The sequence below is a fragment of the Seriola lalandi genome, unplaced genomic scaffold (genome assembly GCF_002814215.2).
Source record: "Seriola lalandi dorsalis isolate HSWRI2012SDOR001 ecotype SW California unplaced genomic scaffold, Sedor1 jcf7180002054979, whole genome shotgun sequence".
In the NCBI taxonomy this organism is placed as follows: Eukaryota; Metazoa; Chordata; class Actinopteri; order Carangiformes; family Carangidae; genus Seriola; species Seriola lalandi.
The window spans coordinates 817026-838925 of NW_019525529.1; the positions used below are offsets into that span (position 1 = coordinate 817026).

Here is a 21900-nt window from a genome sequence, read left to right on the forward strand (position 1 = left end):
ACACACACACACACACACACACACACACACACACACACAGACACATACACACACACACCCTCTGTCACACCACTCACTCACGACCCCTCGTTTGGGAAAACAGCGCCATGCGAGGACGGAGACTTGGAACGTTTAATCTTTTTCATATAATTAAGAGCATCCAGGGAGATGCTCTCCTGCTAAATCTTCCCATTTCCTGTAGGCTTTTCACGATGGACACAGTGTAATATTCAATGTACAATAATAACACATTCTAAAAGCCAAATCTCTAAATTGTGAAATACAAAAGGACAAGGAAACTGTGAGCAATCAGCAGTGGAAAATGTGCAGGCTGGCCTCCATTCTATTTTTTTTTTTTTTTCCTCCGCAATTTTTACATCCTTATGTGCAGAGTACAAATTACTTTATAAGAGGATTTTGAATGGAATGAGGTGGCACATGGACAAGATTGGGTAGTATATTGAAAAATGATGAAAGGACAATGGAAAGAAAAAAAACAGTAAGGAGCAGAACTGATGTGAAAATGTAAAATAAAACAAGAGAACAGGACATTGTGGCGCAGGAAACCACACACACACACTAGCGTGACAAAAAATGATACAAAAAAATCCCAGCACAGAACAGAATAGCTTCTTCTGCAGTAAAGGATCAACAGTACTGTCAAATCAACTTTATTTTAACATTACTACAGAGACTCAATCTCTTGTCTCTTTCTATCTCTCCGTCTCTCGGTGGACCTGTTGGTTATTTGCTGCCGAAGCTCCCTGCCTCCCCATTACCTCGACGCTCGGCCCACGTCGTGTCAAGGTTGTGTCAATATCGTGTCGAATACACCTACTCCGTTGCACGCTGACAGATAATATTTTATTGAGCTTGAAACACTTTGACAAGACAAAGAAAGTGAAGAGGAGGGGAAAGGAGGGAGGCTGAAGAAGGGACGGGGATGAAAAGGATTTGAAGGTACAGGAGAGATGGAGCGGGACAGCCACTGAGAAAGAAAGAAAGAAAGAAAGAAAGAAAGAAATGGGGGGAAGAAGAGAGAGGTAGTTGGCGCTGTGTCGCCTGTCAGCTAGCTTAGAGCTTGGGAAAAAGCTCAACACAGTTTTTTTTTTGTTTTGCACTTGGCTGGGTTTATTGCCATGTGTAATGGCTATAAGGGACTGAGGGAAGCAACACTGAAGGCTGGCTCAGCTCCTCTTTCTCTCCTCAGTGAGGACCTCAGTGAATACCCCAATGCTGGCTTTGAGCTAGCCAAGAGCTATTGTGGGTCTATTTAATCCAAATCAATAAACTTTAAAGTGCTCACTGAAACAAATGAAGTTTGGAATTGTCAAAATGCATTGCAGAGAAGACCTCCCAGCAAGCACTAGTGAGATCAGTAGTATTAGAGAAGCGTTGCGGTATTATACTCTAGATTAACGGTCGGGTGCCACACGGTTTAGCAGCTGAAATGTACAGTCAAGCATAAGAGAGAAGCAAGGGAGCATTTAAATCTGTAACTCTCACTGAAGTGTGCACGTTGTGAAATGGGAGCGGAACCAAAAATGATGCGAGCGCCGTGTAGTTCTACCTGCAGAAGGAAAAGACGCCGCGCTACCGATAGCAGGCGGATGATGATCCATGACATCTGACCTCCTCAGTGGCTACAGCTTCCCTGCTGTTTATGTCAACATCCCTTTTCCCATAACCTTGTATGGGAAATGCTGTATTGTAAACATTGTTGAGGACATTTGTTCTAATATGACAGATGGATGGAGGGAGGGGTGGGTGGGTGATGGGGGAGTCTTTAGAGCCGGACTCAACCATTGCAGTCTTCTTTAGTCGTGTCTTAATAATCACTCCCCCCCCCCCCCCCCCCCTGCTGCCATCTCAGAACTCAAGCACATGCAATATCTAGCATTTATTTGAAGGTTTTATTCTGAAAGAAAAAGACTCCAGTGCTCTAATTCTGTCTGTTCTAATGTGTTGTTTCAAACCGAACAAAGATAGAAACATTAAACATTAACATTGAACAGATATTTGAAAATCTGTCTTCTGGAAATTAAGTTTATATGCTACTAATTTGCAACAGCAAATATGTTTAGAGAGAAATATAATGCAGCTGGAGGAAACATTTTCAATGAGAAACTGTCATACTGACTGAATCAGTCACTGTCATACTGACTGAATCAGTCAAATATTATATATTAATAACAGACAACATGTTTGTTTTCCTACAATATCCTCTCTTAAAATACAATATTAGCTCTGTGTTCTCTCACTGCACTTGGTGAAGGCAAAGATCAGGATCTTAGTTTTATATTCAAAAGAACACACACACACACACACACACACACACACACACACACACACACACAAACACCAGAAATATCTGAAATAAGATTGAATGGTAATTAAACCAACATCAATTGATGAGTAAATGATTAATAAGCCCAATTTCAAACATCAGCTGAGTCAAGCACACTGACCTATTTCTATAATGTATGTTAATAATTTAGTCAGTGAAAATATTTTAAGCAGGTACGTGAACATGACAGAAAAGTGACCGTAGATAGATAACTGAGAAGCTCTATCGAGCTCGGGGCCAGGGGGTCCGAGGGGTCAGAGGGGTCAGTGCCAGAGCCTCTGTTTGAAGTGACTATTTCTTGTAGGAAAGTAAAACTACAAAGAGACACACAGAAAACAACAAAAAGTGAAGCAAAACAACTACAACGAGACAAAAAATGACTACAGAGAGACACAAAATAACCACAATAGATGCAAAACAGCTGTAAAGAGACACAAAACATGCTATATTTCCAATTTTTGGAAAGAAAAACTACATCATCACAGATTTAACAAGGTTGTTTTCAAGTGGGGCCACAGGTGGCAAAATTCATATATCATATGATCATATCATATCGTCATATTCCAAGATGATTTTAAACATTAAATTAATGACTTTAAAACATCAAATGAATGACTTTCACTAGTATTCGTTTTGGTTTAGTTTCATAGATGCAGAGGAAATGTGGGTGTGGTCAAGCTAAATTGGAAAACCAATCAGAGCAGAGGGTTCTGACAGCTCTGGATAAAAAGTAGAATTTGCTTCTCCGCTGTCAGGATAACGTTCAGGACAGAACAAGATGAGATAAGTGGCTGCTGATAAGACATACCTATCCCCTGGGGTAACATGGGCCACAAACAGGAAGATCCTCATGCTTGTAGAAATGTCTGATTAAAAACGAACGACTGAACACACTCGCACATCAGTACGCACACCCCCGTGGTGAATCGTAGCCAGGCTCCTGCCGGTGCCGCTGTATGGTGGATCCCGGAGATCACAGCTCAAACTGCATACCTGCTGAGGACTCACACATTCTCACACAGCAGCAGGACAGATGAATCAATTCTCTCATTGCACGCACACATGGAGTTCTGCTGTTGTATGTTCAGCTCAGTCGCTTTGTTAAGTTACAAAACTTCCACTCTCTCTGACCAGCCGCTGCTTTTTTATTTATTTATTTATTTATTTTTATTTCCAGCCTGTGTGGCCTCTTTCTCACTTTGTACTCGCTGTGTTTGTGCGTTTTCACCTGGATTGTATTGTAACTGTCGGAGTAGCATTCCAATTAAGGAGGTATTGTTATGTATGAGATGGAGAGCAGTGGGTAGTGGCAGAGCTGACAGCATTACTTAATGGGAATGCTGGCGTCTGAATGGAGACGACAGCCGAGGTTCACTACACCCAATTTATTGTTTCTGTGCTCGTCCTGCTGGAACTCATGCGCTCACAAATCGAAAAAGAATATATTACTTCCACCAGGTAATATGCCAAAACACACAACCAGCGTTTTTGTTTATGTGGCTTGTGCATGTTCTAATGTTATCGAGATCAAATCTGTGAGCAGTACCTTAACATGCGCAGTTCAAAGACAAATGAAATTACAACCATAGAAATAAGCAGAAAACGGAATATCCTGTTTATTTGTATTTATCTCTTCATCAGGGGAAGTGTACATTTGCAATCTGCAGTCTCCACAAACTAGACTTCACTGTGTAACTGCTTTTAGACACACTGCGTTTACAGTAAATTGCACAGAACTGATCGTAGACAGATAACTGAACAGGTCTATCGAGCACAGGCCCAGGGGTCCGAGAGGTCAGGGGACCCCTGTGCAAGCGGCTATTTTCTTGCTGGAAAGTAAAACAATAAAAAAGATTCAAAATGACCACAAAGAGACACAAAGACAACAAAAGGAGAAGCAAAAGAACCACAATGAGACAAAAAATGACTTATAGAGACGCAAAACAACCACAAAGAGACGCATAACAACCAAAATAGATGCAAAACAGCTACAAAGAGACACAAAACATGTAGAGAGAGTTGCACAAAGATTACAAAGTGACAGAAAATGACGACAGTCTTTTTCTCGTGACGCGTCCTTGAAACTGACACAATAAAAAAGATGAAGAAGCTAGAAACATGCCGTCCAATGCAAGAGCAACGGTAGAATAAATAGATCTAAAATAGAAGACTAGAAGAAAACCTACATTAAAACCACTCTGTTGCTCTCAGCAAAGTCCAGTTCATTCATTAGAAAAGATGTGTTATCGACAGAGAACTTGCCTAAGGTGAATTCTCACATGCAGTTTCGAAGCTTGAAATGTGCGCTCTCCTGAAATCTTCAAGGTAACAAACTGAAACAGAGACAAACAACAGTCACGTCTCGCAATGACCGATTCAGTGCTCAGAGGTGATGTAGTGGATATACTGATATAATTGCTCAGCAAATGAAAGGGACATTTTGAGTTGTCGAACATCTGCTGGCACAGACTTCTGTTCTTGTGTGGCTTGAATAGAAGATAGAGTTTGTTTGTTTTTTCATGCTGTGGGTTTTTAAGTTTGCAGTCATTCTCAATTTAATATATTGCTGCAGCAGTGAAGGGCCAACCGTGTACAGTTCTCATCTGAAACGTATATTTACATAGTTTACTAAATCAAAGCAAGTCGAGAGTTTAAGTTTAGTCAAACGTAGAGGTGAAGGAATTAAACACGGCTCCGTTTTCTCGCAAACATGCATTCTGAGTGTGTGATTGTGTGTGAATACTCGCTCTGAGTACATCTCCATAGGGGGAGGGAGTGGGGGGGTGGACGAGCTAGCCCCTGGATCCCAGCCTGTGTCAATGAGGCCGCACAACAACACACACTCACACTCATTCAGTCCCAATTAGACCCCAGACACCCCGTGAAACCAGGGCTGGAACGGCAGCCCCGGTAATGGCCAGATCGTTAAAGGAGGGAGGGAAGTAGCGATGGCAGAGAGGCTGAGAGAGATGGAGGTGAATTGGGGATAATGAGAGGTTGCGAGAGGACAGTCGAGGAGGGAGACGAGAATGAGAGCTGGAGCATGGTTGATCACATTTTATTCATAGACATACACGAATGTGCAAATGGGAAGAAATGCGTGTGCATTTTGTACATGTATGATTGCTCGAGAGCCTTCCATTCACATTCATTCCAGTGCACTTTAAAAAAAAATAACCTGCAGCATATACACTATATAAAAATCCATATTGCTGCTCTCTATTGGTGGTAGTGTTCCCACCTATTGCGCACAAATATATATGGAGAAAAATTTACATCTGAACTCCAAGCCCTCATCATCACACTTCTTACCATTAACCAACAAGCCCTAACTGAATAAAGTTCTTGTGTATGTAAGAAAAATGTCTTTACTTTAGCAGATTGTTTATTTTCTTATGAGGAAAGAGGGACATAGTTAACACATGCACAACTAAAAGGCTTGATATGCAAGAGGTAGAATAGTTTTTTTAAGCAATAAGGCTTAAGGGTAAGTAATAAGTAAGGAGTGTTGACAGTTTTAAGTAATTAGGAGTTGCAGTTGTCTGCAAGAGATAATGAGCCAGGATAGTTTTTGACGGAGCTATTTGTATGATTTGCTATTGCTGCATAGCTAACATTAGCATTAACAGATGTTTACTTCCCACTTTAGAAGAAACGTTGCGAGTTCAGCATCAGACTTCATTCCTTCACTCTCCAAGAGCTGCGGGAGCTTGTGGAAAGCAACGCCTATGTTAAGTCTTGTCTCTATCATGTCTGTCCTTCTACTGAACAAGAGTTAAAAAAACTCTGGCACATGCTCAAATCTGCCCTGAAGACGTAGCGCTGCTCAGAGGGCGTATCATAACCTCTTGTATTATATATACAACAATGGCCGAAGCTCTTGTTAAGCGACAATCACCACCACATGCTCCCGACAAGAAACCACGTTCGGTGGCCGAGAAAACTTTAAGCGATATGTGTGTAGGATGTCTTTAAGCTAAAAGGCTATGGGTAGTCTTTAAACAATTAAGAGCTTAGACTGTCTTTGAGTATCTAGAAGTAAGAGTCATTTATGACACAAAACAGGTGCATAATGGCAGCAAATGCATTAGTTTTAATAAAAATTTAAAAAGTCTAGTGTTAAGTGGACATTAGGTTCTTTATGAATAGTCATTTTGATTATTTTATTGTTGTTTACAGGAGCAATCGTGTGGTTGAGTGTGTTTTTGTGTTTTACGCGGTACTTCAGATAAAATGAACATGGACACAGAGGCACTTTAAAAATTAGGGTATTTTGTTGTTGGTCAAGCGTAAGGAATGTGGCATTAGAGAAAAAGGGAAAAGAAAGTGAGGAAGAGGAGGAGAGGGGTCAGCCGAAGTCCAACAGGCTTAAGGCTGAAAGAAAGGGATGTGGAAAATGGAAAGAAGAAGACTGTTATGAGGGGGAAAGAGAGAGAGCCAGCAGTGGGAAAACACGGACAATGCCTGTGTTTGTGTCGTCTTTGTCACTGTGGCATTTTGGAGGACAGAAGGGCTGTGTGCCTGGATGTGTGTGTGTGTGTGTGTGTGTGTGTGTGTGTGTGTGTGTGTGTGTGTGTATTTGCTTCCCCATCCACTCAATTTGTGGAATTGATCTGCTCCCTAATAGTGAGCAAAACGAAAAGTCAGCCTAATCCAACCACTATTTATAACACGGATGGGAGAGAGGAGGGGCTGAGAGATATAATTTAACAATAGAAGTGCTACAAAAGCCTATGACAGAGAGATGAGAAAAAGATAGAGGAGGACAAATAGATATGGAAAGAGAGAGAAAGGGAGACTACTCAGTGCAATTGGAATAAAAACAAGAAGCTTGAATATGCTGGGCTTGTAGCCGAGGTATGAGAGGGGTTACAAATAAACTCTCACAGCGAGAGGCTAGCCAGTGGTAGATTAAGACAGAGGGAGAAAGAGCAAGAGATGAAAAGAGATGGGGAATCACAGAGAAAATGGAGATCAGAAAACAAACAAGAGGGAGAAGATGAGAGGGGCCAGGGTGGTGGCGGCTGCTGGAGAACGAGAGCGAAAGATAAAGAATGTGAAATAGATTGAGAGCAACAGGAAGCCGGAGAGGAAGAGGGGGAGAGCACTTGCTGGTGACAAGAGTGAGAGGCAGAAGAAAGAGGGATAGATGGACAGGCAGAGAAAATTAGAGAGGAGTACTTGTGTTTTTTGGAGATGTTATTGAGAGCATGTTGTTGAAAGGGAGGCCAGGACGGCTATTCTTATTCCCAGTGGTCGTCTCTTTTCTCTCCTTTACTCTTTTTTTTCCTTGCCCACACTTAATCTGCTGAGGGAGAGGAGAAGCACTGCTGTCTGGTTTGGGGAAGGGGAAGTAGTCACAGGAGATGTTGAGCTCCAAATACAAAGGGAGTGAAGGGAAAAGTGCAGTTCCTCAAATGACCACTTGATGCTGCCTCCAGAAGTGAGTCAATCCACATAGATTCCCATGTTAAAATGCCCAACTTTACAGCTGAAAAAAACATGTTTACAGCCTGGCACACAAACAGTTTTGGTCTCTGTAGCTAATTTACTCGTTCATGAATTTAAATTATATTCAGGATTAAAGTTATGCACAGATGAGGGCGTGGCCGGTTTGAGTGACAGGTGGGTGAGCGCACAAACCGGCATTGGGGCAAAAGTCTGGGATTCACGCCCCACCTCTTTACCCATTTTGGGATTAGCTGGGAGGTAGGCGGAGTCAAGCACTGCCAAGATGGCGATGGCGAAGCAGCCCACTATAAAAACCTATAACTGACATCACGGATCATCGTTATATACAGTTTGTGGTAAATGGTGCAGATGCTCAGCACATTGTAACCACCACAACATTAACTAGCTTGCTTCATTGAACGAAAAGCAATTTTGTCATGTTCATTCGATCATGTTTCCATGACATTAAACATCACCAAAAATGAGTTTGAACAATACTTATCTACTTATTAAACTTGGTAATTGTTATACAGCACTAGATGGATACTGCAGACACATCTGATACCTCTCAGCAGAAGCTGTTTGCTTATTTTTGGGCTAACGGGTTTGTTGTTTTGGTCTGTAGAAGCATATTGAGCTGTAAGGTGGGTGTTTGTTCCCCGTTGCAGGAGGTGAAGTTGGTATAGACAGAGTACAAACAATGCCAGGATCATCCAGACTCCATGCTGGTCCCTACAGCACCAGTGTTATAAGCACAGGCAGACAGAGTGAACTGAGGTTTCCAACAACAGGAGAGAGGTGGAGTTTTTAGCTTTTTCTGTGATTTTTATTGATTTCTTTTAATCAGAGATCTTAAACTTAGACTTTGATTCACTTCTTTGCTTCTTCAAAGCAGAGCAAATTAAGTTTTCGGGCTCTTGGATGTACCAAACACACAAAGGCCTTGTCATTGCTTTGCAGTAGTCACTTGGACGCCCACATATGCAACTGTCAGTGCAACAAAACCAAATTTAAGTTGATGTAAAACTTGCTAAAGCAAAAACTAAAGCATGCACTCTGGGCAGAGTATTTCATGTCAGTGCATGTATCTGTTCCACTTAATATGACTATCCAATAAACCCCAGAGGCGAGCACACACCATATGTCCTTGCACAAAACTGAAAACAAATGCATTTAGGTGTACATCAGGTTAGCTTCAGGTAACGTGTCAAAGCAGGTGTTTTGTAAGGATTATAATAATATTACAGTATTACATCCCAAAAAAAAAACTTGACAATGTAATAATCTTTTATAAGGCGATATAATTATTAATTATCTTCATATAATTATGCACACTTTAATCAGAGTGTTAAGAGGCTCACAGTACACTGGGACTGACGCTTAAGTCAGCTGCCAAACTGCCACCTTTGAATGGGAGAAATCCATGACATCATATAAGAAAGGTTCTTGTTAGTATGCTGGGTTTGATTTTCTGCAAGTGTGTTTTTTAAAATGCAGCTGTAAATCTCGCAGCTAACTATCAGGTCGTGACTGTCAAAGTTTTCTGTGAGCAACTGAACGCACATCAGAAGAGAGATTTTAAACTGCATTTATATTATAATATTTATATGATATATGCTACAATAATACAAAAAAATGAATAAATAGGATGAATAGCTAGAAGTGACATGATGTCAGCTGTGATGGATGATCATTCGAAAGCAACTTTCACACTGCTGCTGGTTAATTTTCATTCTGTATTGATCTTAGATCGAACCTGGCTGCATGGAAGTAACAACAGGAAACACATTCATCAGTGAGTGTGTTCACGAGTGTTGTTAATGAGTAAAACCATGCTCATTAACAACATTCATAAAAACACACATACTGTAATTTGATGTTTGTCATTAATGTAAAATTATTCGAAAAAAAAAAAAAACGCCTATGCCAAAGTGAGTCCAGAGTCCGACTGGTCCTCACAAGTTTTGTAATACTAGTGCATGGACACACACACATGTCCCAGATGCAATCAGTATGGCCTTTGCCTTGATCCATTGCGCTCTAACGATTAAGCCTTAGCCCGGCTCACTGGCCTATAGGCCAGCTCTGCTGCTGTGCATCTCATTACATCCCATTCATCACTGCACGTCTGTCTCAACCTCCAGCCCCTCGATCACATCAGCCTGCCACTGACCTCCTACTGACCGCCATACACACACACACACACACACACACACACACACACACACACACACACACATTCTTCTCATGTGCAAAAGACTGCCACACAGTTAGATGGGAGTACAATTTGTAAGATTTTCTGGGTTTTCTCTGAATGCAGTTCATTTCAGGTGCATTCGACTTCGACTCAAGGTTTGTGCAAATATGCAAGTCCCTGTTTGCAGTATGAGATCCTTGGTGACTCCTGGCTTTATTTTTGATTAAAATCAGTCACTGAACACCCTCAGTGGCATTTGTGGAGCTCCATCAATAATATTTGACGGATGATGTAAGTCTAAAGTTAAAAAAAAAATGTTTTTACACTCTTCAGTGGAATCAGATCTGCAGTTTTGCAGTCGTGGTGCATCAAACATGTAAAGTTTTCTCCTGAATATTTAGACATTTCCTCGGACAGTTGTGGCTTGGTTTAGGCCCCTAGCAAAAGAAATATGTTTCCATCAATTTTTCAATCGATGTTTTCTTAATGTGGAGGGTGTGTTGCATATTTAGTGTACGGCCTCATTCCGGAATAGATTTATTCAGATAAATTGGATATGTGTATTCACAGCTTCACTTGCACCTCGAAGATAAGCTTTTTGTAATAATTTTAGTCCGTCATGACTAAAATTACGGGTCACAGAAATACAGAAATGTGCACAAATGTATTGCCTCCATTACACTGTTACAATATTTTCACCACTCTGTAACCTTTCTGTTAATTAGACCACTAGTACAAAGAGCCTCTCTGTATTTGCACACAGATGACAGTTCATCATTTGCTGTGAGCAATTTCCTTATTATTACCGCTTGGAACCTCGGCACAAAAGGTCAATATTTATCTCTACCTCACACCCACGTGCTCTCGTCCACACACACACTCACTGGCCTGTACATACTAATGAAACTTGCGATGGAGATGGTGGAAGAGTACACTGAAGTCGAGCCTGTAAGGTAGAAATGATCATTTGTAGAAGGTATAAAACTCTATATGCTGTTATTCCCCCTCGAATTGTCATTTCACCCCAACGCGATCCAGTATCTTTTTAATTATTGCTCTCTGTGAGGAGGAGGCCCTCCGTTCCCATCTCTCCACGCTCAGTTTAACGTATAGGAAGATGATATCTCAGCAGGCTCCTGCACTCTCTGTAGTAATATATGCTTTTTAAGTGGAGTTGGACAGGATGTGGTTGAGGTTAATCCTTGGTTTACCCTCAGCTGTTATCTAAAATATAAACAAGAAAAATATTAATGTAGACAATCTTGAGTTGTAGTTATACCCTCAAGATCAGCTGCACCACTTAAGCACATATCAATCTTTCCTCTTCCTTCCACTTTCTGCTGGATGTGTCAGTGTTTACCGACAGCAAACATCACTTCCCATGAAGTCAACACCTGACGGTGACGCGTGCGGCGCGGCAGACCGCGCTCCATCCCCATGACTAATCAGCCGGCTGTAAACGCAGCGGAGATGAAGACCCACGCCTCATCAGGAGACCAGAGGGTGGCGTCTCCGAGGGCAGCAGTGGGCGGTGTGCTAAACTGGAACACTCAACACAAGTTTAGGCCTAATCATCTCATTGTCTCCGTTCTGCTTGAAAGGATCAGCAGCCATGCTAAGCTCCTCGGGGTACCAGGCCTCAGCTGCTCTCTGCCATCTTGCTTTGTCTTTGTTGCTGTTGTTTGTGTTTGCTGAATAGAGCCATTTTTTTTCAGGAGGCATTGTTCAGGTATTTGATTTTCCTCACCTGTTTTTGTTTTTAGTTAATTATTATTTCTATTTTGTCTGAAGTGTTTTGTGTTGATGTTGAGGTGCTGTTTTGATTGTGAAAGGAACAGAGCCCGGCTGTCAACATGTTTTCTTATCAGCAGTAATTCACATCTGTGTTTGTTCAGAGTGGAGGAAGAAGTTTTCTGATCCTTTACTTAGGTCGACATTATAATATTGGATTGGCCTGGCAGCAACTTAATACAGCCGAATTAGATAGTTTTATACTGTCTTCTACCCTTTAATTGGACATGTAAATGTAAACAGTAATCTAAGCCCCTCTCTGAACAGCATCAGCTCATGTCTGTGTGTCTGTGTTTCCCATCTGCTGACAATTGAGCATAGGACGTCTAGGATTTGTTGAGGCTTTGTGTATATATTTGGACAATGTCCCATTTCCCAAATGGCCTCCATGGTACAGAGCATGGCACACAGGGTGTCAGGTCATGCAGCACCTGTTTTGTTTGTTTGTGAACAAAATAACTCATGAAAAACAAATGATACAAATATTATACATACGCCACAGGTTCTCCCAGCAGAGCTGATGATCTGATTAGATTTTGAAGCATCTTGCTGCATAAAATTTGCATGTTTTTAGGAGATAAATGACAGAACCATAGGTGGGATCGTTTTTTTTTTTTTTTTTTTTTTTTTTTTTTGGAAGGAGTTTATCCCACATGGCGATTGGGTGTGGCTAAACACTGGCCCATCTGTGGGCATTGCATGCTAAAGTCTAGTTGTGATAGAAAACACAAAAAAGCCAGAGGCAGAGAGATAGAGGGACATTTAGACAGGACAGGAAGAGAGAGAGAGAGAGAGAGCTTGTAGCCCCTGAGGGCCTCAGTCCTGTCTGTCACTGTGCCCGAACGATTCGCCCTGTAACTGATCCATGGACACAGAGTCTACAGGTCAGCTGTGACAGCCTGCTTGGTGTGTGTGTGTGTGTGTGTGTTTGTGTCTTATGTGGGTGTGGGCGGGTACGTCAGCGCATCTGCATTCTGTCTGCCACAATGCCAGCGCCTGTCAGTCTTCGGGATGCAGAGATGTGTGTGTGTGTGTGTGTGTGTGTGTGTGAGTGTTAGGAAGTGTGTACACGGTCATTTGCCACTAATGAAATGAGATTCAGGTAGAGATGTGGCGAAAGGCGTCACGGGGTAAGAGATGCACGAGAGCAATATGTTGCCACGGCAACAGTCAATGAGACTTTGTCCACGTGACAGTGGCTCGTGTAGGGAGAGTGAGAGACTCAGAGAGAGAGCAGAGAGGAGAGGCGGAAACAAGTCCAAGTGAAGCAGTTGCCATAGCGACCCTCCATTGCAACTGCCTGTAAATTTCACTCTCCCCAGTGTAAGTGTGTCTGTCTGACTGATGCACCGGCTTTAGCGTCATGGCTGTGTATATATGTATGACTGCGTGTGTGTGATGCCCTAGTGTATCGCTGGTGTTATAGTGTGTGTGTGTGTGTGTGTGTGTTCCGTGAGAAACATTTGATGCATGTTTCAGCAGGTATTTCACACACACACACATATATAAATATATATTTATAAGCAGGTTTCAAAGGGAGCCAAACACCCTCCATCTCTCCTCCCATCTAACACATCCTGTAGTGGTTATTTATGTGGTTGTTCTGCACTACTGCTCTCTCGTATCCCCAGGCCTACACACACACACACACACACACACACACACACACACACACACACACACACACATACACACACACTAACAAAGAAGCCAACAGGGGCTGTCACTGTGCCACAGTTCTAAGTCTTGTGTGCCATATGCTACCGTAGGCTCCTGGCAGACAGGAGTATCATTGCTCTCACTCAGCTGAGAGACTGGTTCAAAGGCCAACGAGGGCCCATCAGGGACCATCCTGCACACGCCCACACACCCACACACACACACACACACACACAGACACACACACAGACACACACAGAGCGCTGCAGGAACAAGCGTCTGTTGAAAAATCTCATCACTGACACTGACTGGATGCATTTTGGATGATCTGCATGTATTTAATAAGGAATGATGCCAGAATTTTTCCTCGTAGTGAACATTGTTTAACTAAACACCCTCAGCTCCCACAAAAATATCCATATTAATAAAGTATTTCAGGGGATGTTCAGTTTATTTGTTGAAGTGGAAAAATGATTCTGAATCTAATAGACTCTTTTTAAGCATGTTCAAGCATAAGTCAATCAATAAAATACATCTAAAATGTAAAATATCAAGAGAGGACTACTAATAACAGATGAGTCTGAAGTCAAGCTTAAAAGAAGTCACTCCATTGTACATATTAATGCTCATTTAAAAAAAAAAAATAGAACTCTTTTCGAGACCTACTTTTTGAGTTAAAGTACTTGTTAGAGAGATTGACAATCTAAACCTAAACTTTGTGTTGTGTTTTCTGATGGAAGCAATGACACTTTTTGCGAAACTTTTCTATTATCTTTCCTTTTTTTTTTTTTTTTTACCTCAAGGCAGGATCTGCTAACAATCTGTGCCAGTGCAAAAAAAAAAAAAAATGATAGCATCCAAGAAAACTGTGCTTTCTAGAGATTCCCCACGGGGGAATTGACCTAGAAAGAGGTTGATGTAGCTGTCCCCGCAGCTCAGGGCGAGCTGCAATTTGCATTCCTGGGAATCCCAAGTTCCAAGGTGGAGAGGGAGAAGTTATGGGAATTCATTACAGAAGTGATGTATTAAGTGGTCAGTGGCTTTTCATTATCTGTTGATTGTGCACAGAATGTTCCTCAGACATCAGCATTACTCGCACAGGCTTTGTTTTTCGATACGTCTCCTCATGTCATAATGGTGCTTTTTTTTTTTAAACAGTAAATTATGCTTGTGGTGCCCAGTTGCTTTCAGTGTGTTTCAGAGTGCCTTTTTAACATGCTGTTAAAACACCTCTTCTTTGCAACAGAGAGCACTTTGGGGTGAGCTTTGGCACCGGCACCGTGAGCTCTCACAGTAAAAGAGCTGTGGTTCGCCTGGTTTGGGCCTCACATTTGTACATTCTGAGTTTTAACTGATTAAACTGCGCCTGCCTTTGTTTTCATGCTTTCAACTTAGTAAATGACCTTGTGCAGGTGGGAACAAATGCACGTGCAGCTCCTTGAATCATTTTCGGTCAATCCGAGCACCAGAGTGAAATTAGGACTCTCAGAGGCAGTGATGTACAGGTTAGCTCTAATATGCAACACTACTCAGTCATTTTCTTCAAGCATTGTTGCTCTAATCACCAGGAAACATTTGATTTGATTTTTGCAGGGGTGTCTCTGGCTATTGCCTGTTGCTTGAATCATTGCCTGAAATCTAAATTACTTCAAGCTCATTTTTAAGAGCTGGCATCCAGCTGCAAGGAACAGCGCAGTTCTCAAGCTCTGAAAACGTAGTGTTTTCATCCACCCGAGCAATTTGCTGTTTGCTCAGTATATTATGGGCTAACACAATGTGTGATCAAAGAGAATATGAGAGGCATAAACACAGTTATTGACTTTTTTTCCTTTCTGCTCTCTATTCCCTGCTTTCTAATTTTTGTGGGTATGTATGTGTGTGTGTGTGTGTGTGTGTGTGTGTGTGTGTGTGTGTGTGTGTGTGTATAGATATTCGTGACCGCAGGAAGAAGCCTGTCATGCTGTTTATTCATGGAGGCTCCTACATGGAAGGCACCGGGAACATGTTTGATGCTAGCGTTCTTGCTGCGTACGGCAACGTGATTGTGGTGACCATGAACTACCGGCTCGGCGTACTCGGTAAGTGGCCTGGATACTTTTCTTTATGGTAAATGATAAATGGATAGTGTTTAGTGCAGTCACATTCAACCATTCATACACACACACACACACACACACACACACTCACACACCGATGGAACATATGTGGCAATTTGGGATTCAGTATCTTACCCAATTTTAATATTCATACTAACTGGAGTGATTGTGATGGGACTGCTTTGGTTGTTGTTTCCCGTCTGTCTTTGTCATGTGGACTGGTGAAGCTGTGGATCAACCTACCAACTTTCCGGTTAGTGGACAACCAGCTTTACCTCCTGAGCCTCAGCCGCCCCAAAATGTTAAAGGTCCTATATTGTATGAGTTGAAATTTCCATGTCTGTTTTGATTATAAAGCAGGTCTAGGTTCTATATCAATACTGTGAAAGAATCAAAGCGCTCACAAATTGAGCCTGAAAATAAGCTGTCAGGACTTTGTGATGTCACAACAAAGCAGTCGCCACTCCCAGTGATGCCCCAAGCTCCAGCCACCTGGATCCACCATCCAACCTTACAGGATTTGGTTTCTCTGAGTGTTTTCCTCAAATCTGTTATATTTGTATATGATCACTCAGAAAACAGTCGGCCGGAGCCTCTCTTCTGATTGGTTCACCGACCTGCTGTTACTAGAGCTCCAGAGAGAAGCCTGACAGAGGAGATGTAAAACTACGCTGAGATGGTTTTTGGTTCATAAAACCACAAATATATCTTCTTATAGATCAACTTCAAATAAAACACTGTAAAGGTGTAAAATATGGGACCTTTAACAAAATTGCAGCAGCACACCTCATCCCACAGTGATATGACACAACTAAGATCTTATTCGCCGCCCCACCGAACACAAAACAGTCATTTGTGCGCTCACACAAGTCGATTTCTCTCAGCAGACTCTTCTTCTATTTTCTGAATTGATTAAGTCAGAGATGGATGACATCAATAGAGTTCATCAATCTAACGACAACCAGTGCATGCGTTGATCACGAGAGCTCACTTTCTTATGGATTTCCTGGTGGCGATTATTCCATTCTAAACACTCTGGTTGTGTAATTGTTTTGCTTTCTTTGAATTTGTATGTTTCACACACATTAACTATATAACAGTAAACCGTGTAAGTAAGAAACATTGTAAGCAAAAAGCAAAAACAAAACTTCAATATTTGCTGCGTTTTTTTCACTGTTCTAATAATTGCTTTTACAAGATTATGTTGTGGATTTTTACGAGTGTTGAGTCCTTTCATATCTTGTCGAGCAACTGCATGATCATTAAAATTTAATTAGATGAAGGTCACAAAATGCTGCCAGCATCTCCTTATTAAAAGCAGTCTGACTTATTTAGAGATTAGTGGCTTGTGCACGATCTGTGTTTCTTTACATCTATTTTAGCGGCCGCGTCAGTTCACAGGGTAGATGTTCACGATCTTATACTTTAAACAGATTTGTGATCTTGCACCACCTTTAACTTTTTTTGTCATGTGACCACTGCTCTATTATTTATTTGACGGCTGGTTTGACTTTCCTAGAAATGCCTTTATGAGAGGGAACGGGAACAAGCATGCAAATCAGATAGAGATCTGGCATTTTTACTGACACAGGAATGCACCTCACAATTCTTCATTTTAACTGCGCACCCTCCGCCCCGGCGCCTCCATCCTCTAGGTGTCTGTTTTGCAGCTGTATAATTCATTCTGCAAAGAGCAGGGATAGTGAAAAGGAAAGTGGCTTTACAGAGTGTTTTGGTTGGAAGAGTCTTGGTTATGATGCACTTTTGAGATGTTACTATCAGACACAGCGCGGTGAAAGTGAGGGAGCTTCACAGGTGCCGAGTGCGGCACACTGCGACCCGCCCGCTCAGGTCCCTGTGAGATCTGCCGTAGTCAGGTTAGGAAAAAAAAATGAGTATCATCTGTCACCGCGGCTCTCAAGCACGAGCTCGTCATCCTTTTCCTGAAAATACACTCGACTTCTCGTCTTTGTTACTCACCACGCTCTGTCTCGCTCCATTGAGACCAAGTAATTTAGCTTGGAGAGGAGGAACATGCCTCTGAGGAGGCAGGTGCTAACTAAAGGAAACTAAGTGCATTAGATATTTCATTAGCTGAAGAGAGAGTGGGCTGCTGGAAGCTGTTCCAAAATAGGCTGCCTCACTTTGATTTGTTTTGTTTCTTTTTTAAAGGACGTTACTGTGTTGTTTTTCGGAGCACTTACACAGCCTTTACAATGGTGACAGATTTTCATTTGCATGTCATTACCTAAAGTGTTTGCTTTTCAATGCATCTTTATTGACTTCAACAGCATTTTTGCTTCAAGTGGATAACGAAATGCAATCATAAATGTGACTATTACCAGAGATCCATGAAGCTGCCAGGAAAGCAGTGTGTGTCAGGAGTCTGATTCTGTGCTCTTACTGAGCCGTGGTTAAAGGATCATTTTGTTTTTTTGTTTTTTTTCCAACATGGATCTTATTTTTATAGATAGAGATAGAATGATATTTCCTGTTGATAGAAATAACACTGATCTGCGAACATGATTACATTTCTGGAAAAAAAAAAAACTAAATCCCATATGTAATTTATTCTGAAATAGAAAACTGATTACCTGTTTGAAGTTTGATCAGCTGGACTTACCATAAACTTGCCACACAGTTTATTATTGCCAACCTCCTGGGTTGTACTTCTACCTCCAACTATAAGCTGGTTTCAATAATCAACTATGTTATCATAACTGATATAATTTATGGACACTTTGATGGAACTATAAAATATAAAGGACTTCATCACACACATGAATTTGTTCATTTTATCATCTGATCTGTTCATTCGTGACAGCTGCTAAATGCCAGAGAATGGGCTAAATATTAAGACAAAGTCCTGTGGCACAACTCAGTCATACATTAGTCTGTATTGTCCCAGCTTTAGCCTCGCATGTAGAGTTTTAGATGGATAAAAATGATCCTCTTCAGAGGGAATCCAAGGATGTGGCTCACTAACAGAAGTTGAGCTTTTAAAGACGATAAAATGAGTCGGAAGTATCAGCAGCTACTCCTGTAAACTGTTTACTTGAATTAGTATCAATAAAGGAAAGAGATAATGGTAAAGTATTAAATCTCTCAGGTTATTACTATGTCACTGCTGTCTGTCACTGGATCTTGTTAATCTCCTCTTGTGAATTTGTGTATATATTTTTTTTTCCCCCTCGGTATCTGTACATCTTTCTCTCTTCCCTGTAGTGTGCTGGCATCGCTTGCATTTTCTTCTTTCAGCGCCCTATCTGTGACGCTCTCATCTCATTCCTTGAGTCAAGGAGAGAGCAAATTGAGACAGAGTCTCTGTCATTTGCATGCAAAGAGAAAGCCCCAGCTATCTTCCAAATATGAGAGCCATCCAGTACACTTTGGCCATGATTGGGGGAAATGTGAGTAATCTTTCACCCATTGCATCCCACGTGATGGATGGAGTTTTCCTTTGACAGAGAGAGAGATACACAGAGAAGTCTGTATGGCGGTTAGAAATGCGCATTTGTGTGTTTAGAGGTGGTGTGAGTCGAGCACGTGTTGCCGCATGCATTCAAGCATATCAATGTCTGCTCTGTGGATACCCTGCGAAGGTTCCTGCCTTGTTTGTGTTCCTGCTTCAGCAATCTGACATGCTGATTTGGAGGGGCAATGCAGGAATTATTGATACAGGAGCTGGATGTGGTCATGTGAAATGTAAACTCAATATTTTGTGTCTCCCTGCGTTTGTGTGCGGACAGAACTGTTATTGCATGAGATCTTCCAAGTTTATTTTCAACTGTCAGCATCCTCCTGCACAGATTGGATGTTACAGCTGTGTTTGTAAGTTGACTGATTCGCTCTGTTGCCGCAGCAACTTACTAAACCTACTATGAATTACTGAGAGAGCTGCAAGGTTTTGCATTGCCATATGTTTTCAATTTAGCAGGGTATTTAATAACCCTGATCGTATAAATAATCACAGATGTAGCTGAGTTCATATGAACGTGCTGCTGCTAATTAAGACTGAAAGCAGGTCCTCTAAAACTGTAAAGGGGCTATACGTAAGTTTTGCTATTGCTACACAGCCAACATTAGCATTAAACTTACCAAGAGCTTCAGCCAATTGTTTTTCGGTGAGTTTGACATTTAATTAACTAAATGAAAATAAAATAGAATACCTCCATGTCTTTCTTCAAATATCAGTAAGGTTACCTTTGTGACTCTGTGGTGTTGAGTTTCCTCCTTTTTTAAGTGTTGTTGAGCTCTTGAGCACGACACAGACCTCCTGTTGTGTAACTGATCCCGACCTCTGGCCCCCCCATGGAGGGAGGTCAGAAGACATTTCTACAGGACGACTAAATATCCTTGATACAGCCTCAATTCTGTAATATATGAAAGGGCCCACAGCTTTATTGAACACACTCTCAGTCTGACCTTCATGCAGAATCTAGAGTGCAGAGCAAATGCGTACGGCAGAGTATAGTGAATGAATGATTTGAATTGAGGAAAACAACACAATCTGGTCTGACTCTGCACCTGCCATCTCTATTGTTGGCAGACAAAGACAGCTAAGTCAGCTGCCGTACTTTTCCTTCACCCAAGACTCCAGATCTGCTCCCCTCTACCCGCTGCTTCTGCTGCCTGTTTAGATCTCTCCTTCCTTCTCCCCTGAGGCAACTTGGCCATCAATCCATCCACTCAAACTCTCCACAGCATCTCGTTTGGTGAGTTACAATCCCAGCCAGGACAGCAGTCTCTTTGTAGCCCATGAACACCTTCAAGGATCATGTCCTGAGAAAAAGGAATTGGTCTTGATATATTTTTGTAATACTTAGAATTTTCCTTATTTGGCTTATTTTTATTTTAGAAAGATTGTTATATTTAGTCACTTCCGATTTACGTTGAAATATCTAAACTACGTCAATAAATTGCTGATCGCTCTCTCCTCGAGGCTCCACCTGTCATTCATAGACCTGATATGGGAGCATTTAATAGAAAACAAAAAGAAATCAAGCACAGAAAGACAGGAATGGCAGTAATAGAGGTCAAGGGAAGAGAAATCCACACTCTCAATCTTTTCTTCCATCTGTCTGATTGAGAGATGTGATCTTTTCTCTCACCATTTCCACTGACACGCTTATTTAACAGCCGCCCTCCCCGGCCCTGCCAGCGCCACGCATAATGCTAACCACCGTGGAATCATTCACATAGCAGGACACGCCTGACTCTATCCATATGCTAATGTGGAAATTTACCTGTCTGCACCCAGACAGGCAAGCTTCTCCAGCAGCAGACGTGGCAGGGGAGGCGGCAGAGGGGAGGAAGGAGCAGCAGGCAGTCTCCGGCGAGGTCTGCAGGGAATTCTGGGGAGTTAAATATGTAATGAAAAGCTTCGCCGGGCCACTGAGCACTTGACCTTGCCTTGGCTGCCCTAGCGACAGACATGCTTACAGTACATACGCCACCTCCACCCCAATGAGCTTTTTATATCCCTCTGGCGCCAATGCGAGAGACAGGGGAAAGGGAGAACAAAAGCAGGAGAGAGAGGTGAAAATGGGACTGTGCATTCACTCAGACATTAACAATGATGATGAGAGTGGAGAGGTGGAACAGCGCGGTACGATGCTTAGAGCAGTTTTTCGGTGCTGCAACATTTATTTCGACATACTGTACACAGCATGGGCTGTGTGTGTGTTTGTGTGTGTGTGTGTGTGTGTGTGTGTGTGTGTGTGTGTGTGCGCTGCGGCCAAGATGCACACGCAAAATAAGGGTGAGAGATTTTGAGAGATGAGAGAAGTGACAGTGGGAGAGAGATGAGAGAGAGGGCAGGGAATAGGGGGAGGAGGAGGGAAGGTGTGTGTGTGTGTGGGGGGGGGGGCTGCATTTGCCTGTGATGCTAAAAATAAAACCTGCAGAGCTGCTTTTGAGTGTGCACTAGAGCAGACATTCAACTAAAGCACAATTCTGTGCACATGCACACATGCATTATATCGAGCCATCTCTTCAGTGCACTGACTGAGCACACACACACACACAAACACAGGCTTGAATGTTTTGTGCTCGGGAAGGGTTCTCCTTAAAATGGCTCTGCCTCACACACACACACACACACACACACACACACACACACACACACACACACACACACACACACACACACACTGTTGCTGAATGTGTGTTGGGTGTATAGGCTGTGACTTTGAGATAGAGGACAGACTGGTCCACTATTTTCTGAGAGGGGATTAGCACCTCAGCTGGCCCGCATCTCTCACACACACACACACACACACAGACACACACAGACACACACACACACACACACACACACACACACACACACACACACGCGCGCACATAGACACACACAG

General features: G+C 42.2%; 1 protein-coding gene across 1 annotated transcript in view; it reads left to right on the forward strand.

Annotated features, from left to right (window-relative positions):
• Window positions 1–21900, forward strand: part of nlgn2a (neuroligin 2a) — a 175365-nt gene that overhangs the window by 100279 nt on the left and 53186 nt on the right. The window contains exon 4 of the mRNA XM_023396599.2: window positions 15374–15523. Within this exon, the coding sequence (XP_023252367.1) occupies window positions 15374–15523 (150 nt within the window). The remainder of the gene's footprint in view (window positions 1–15373; window positions 15524–21900) is intronic.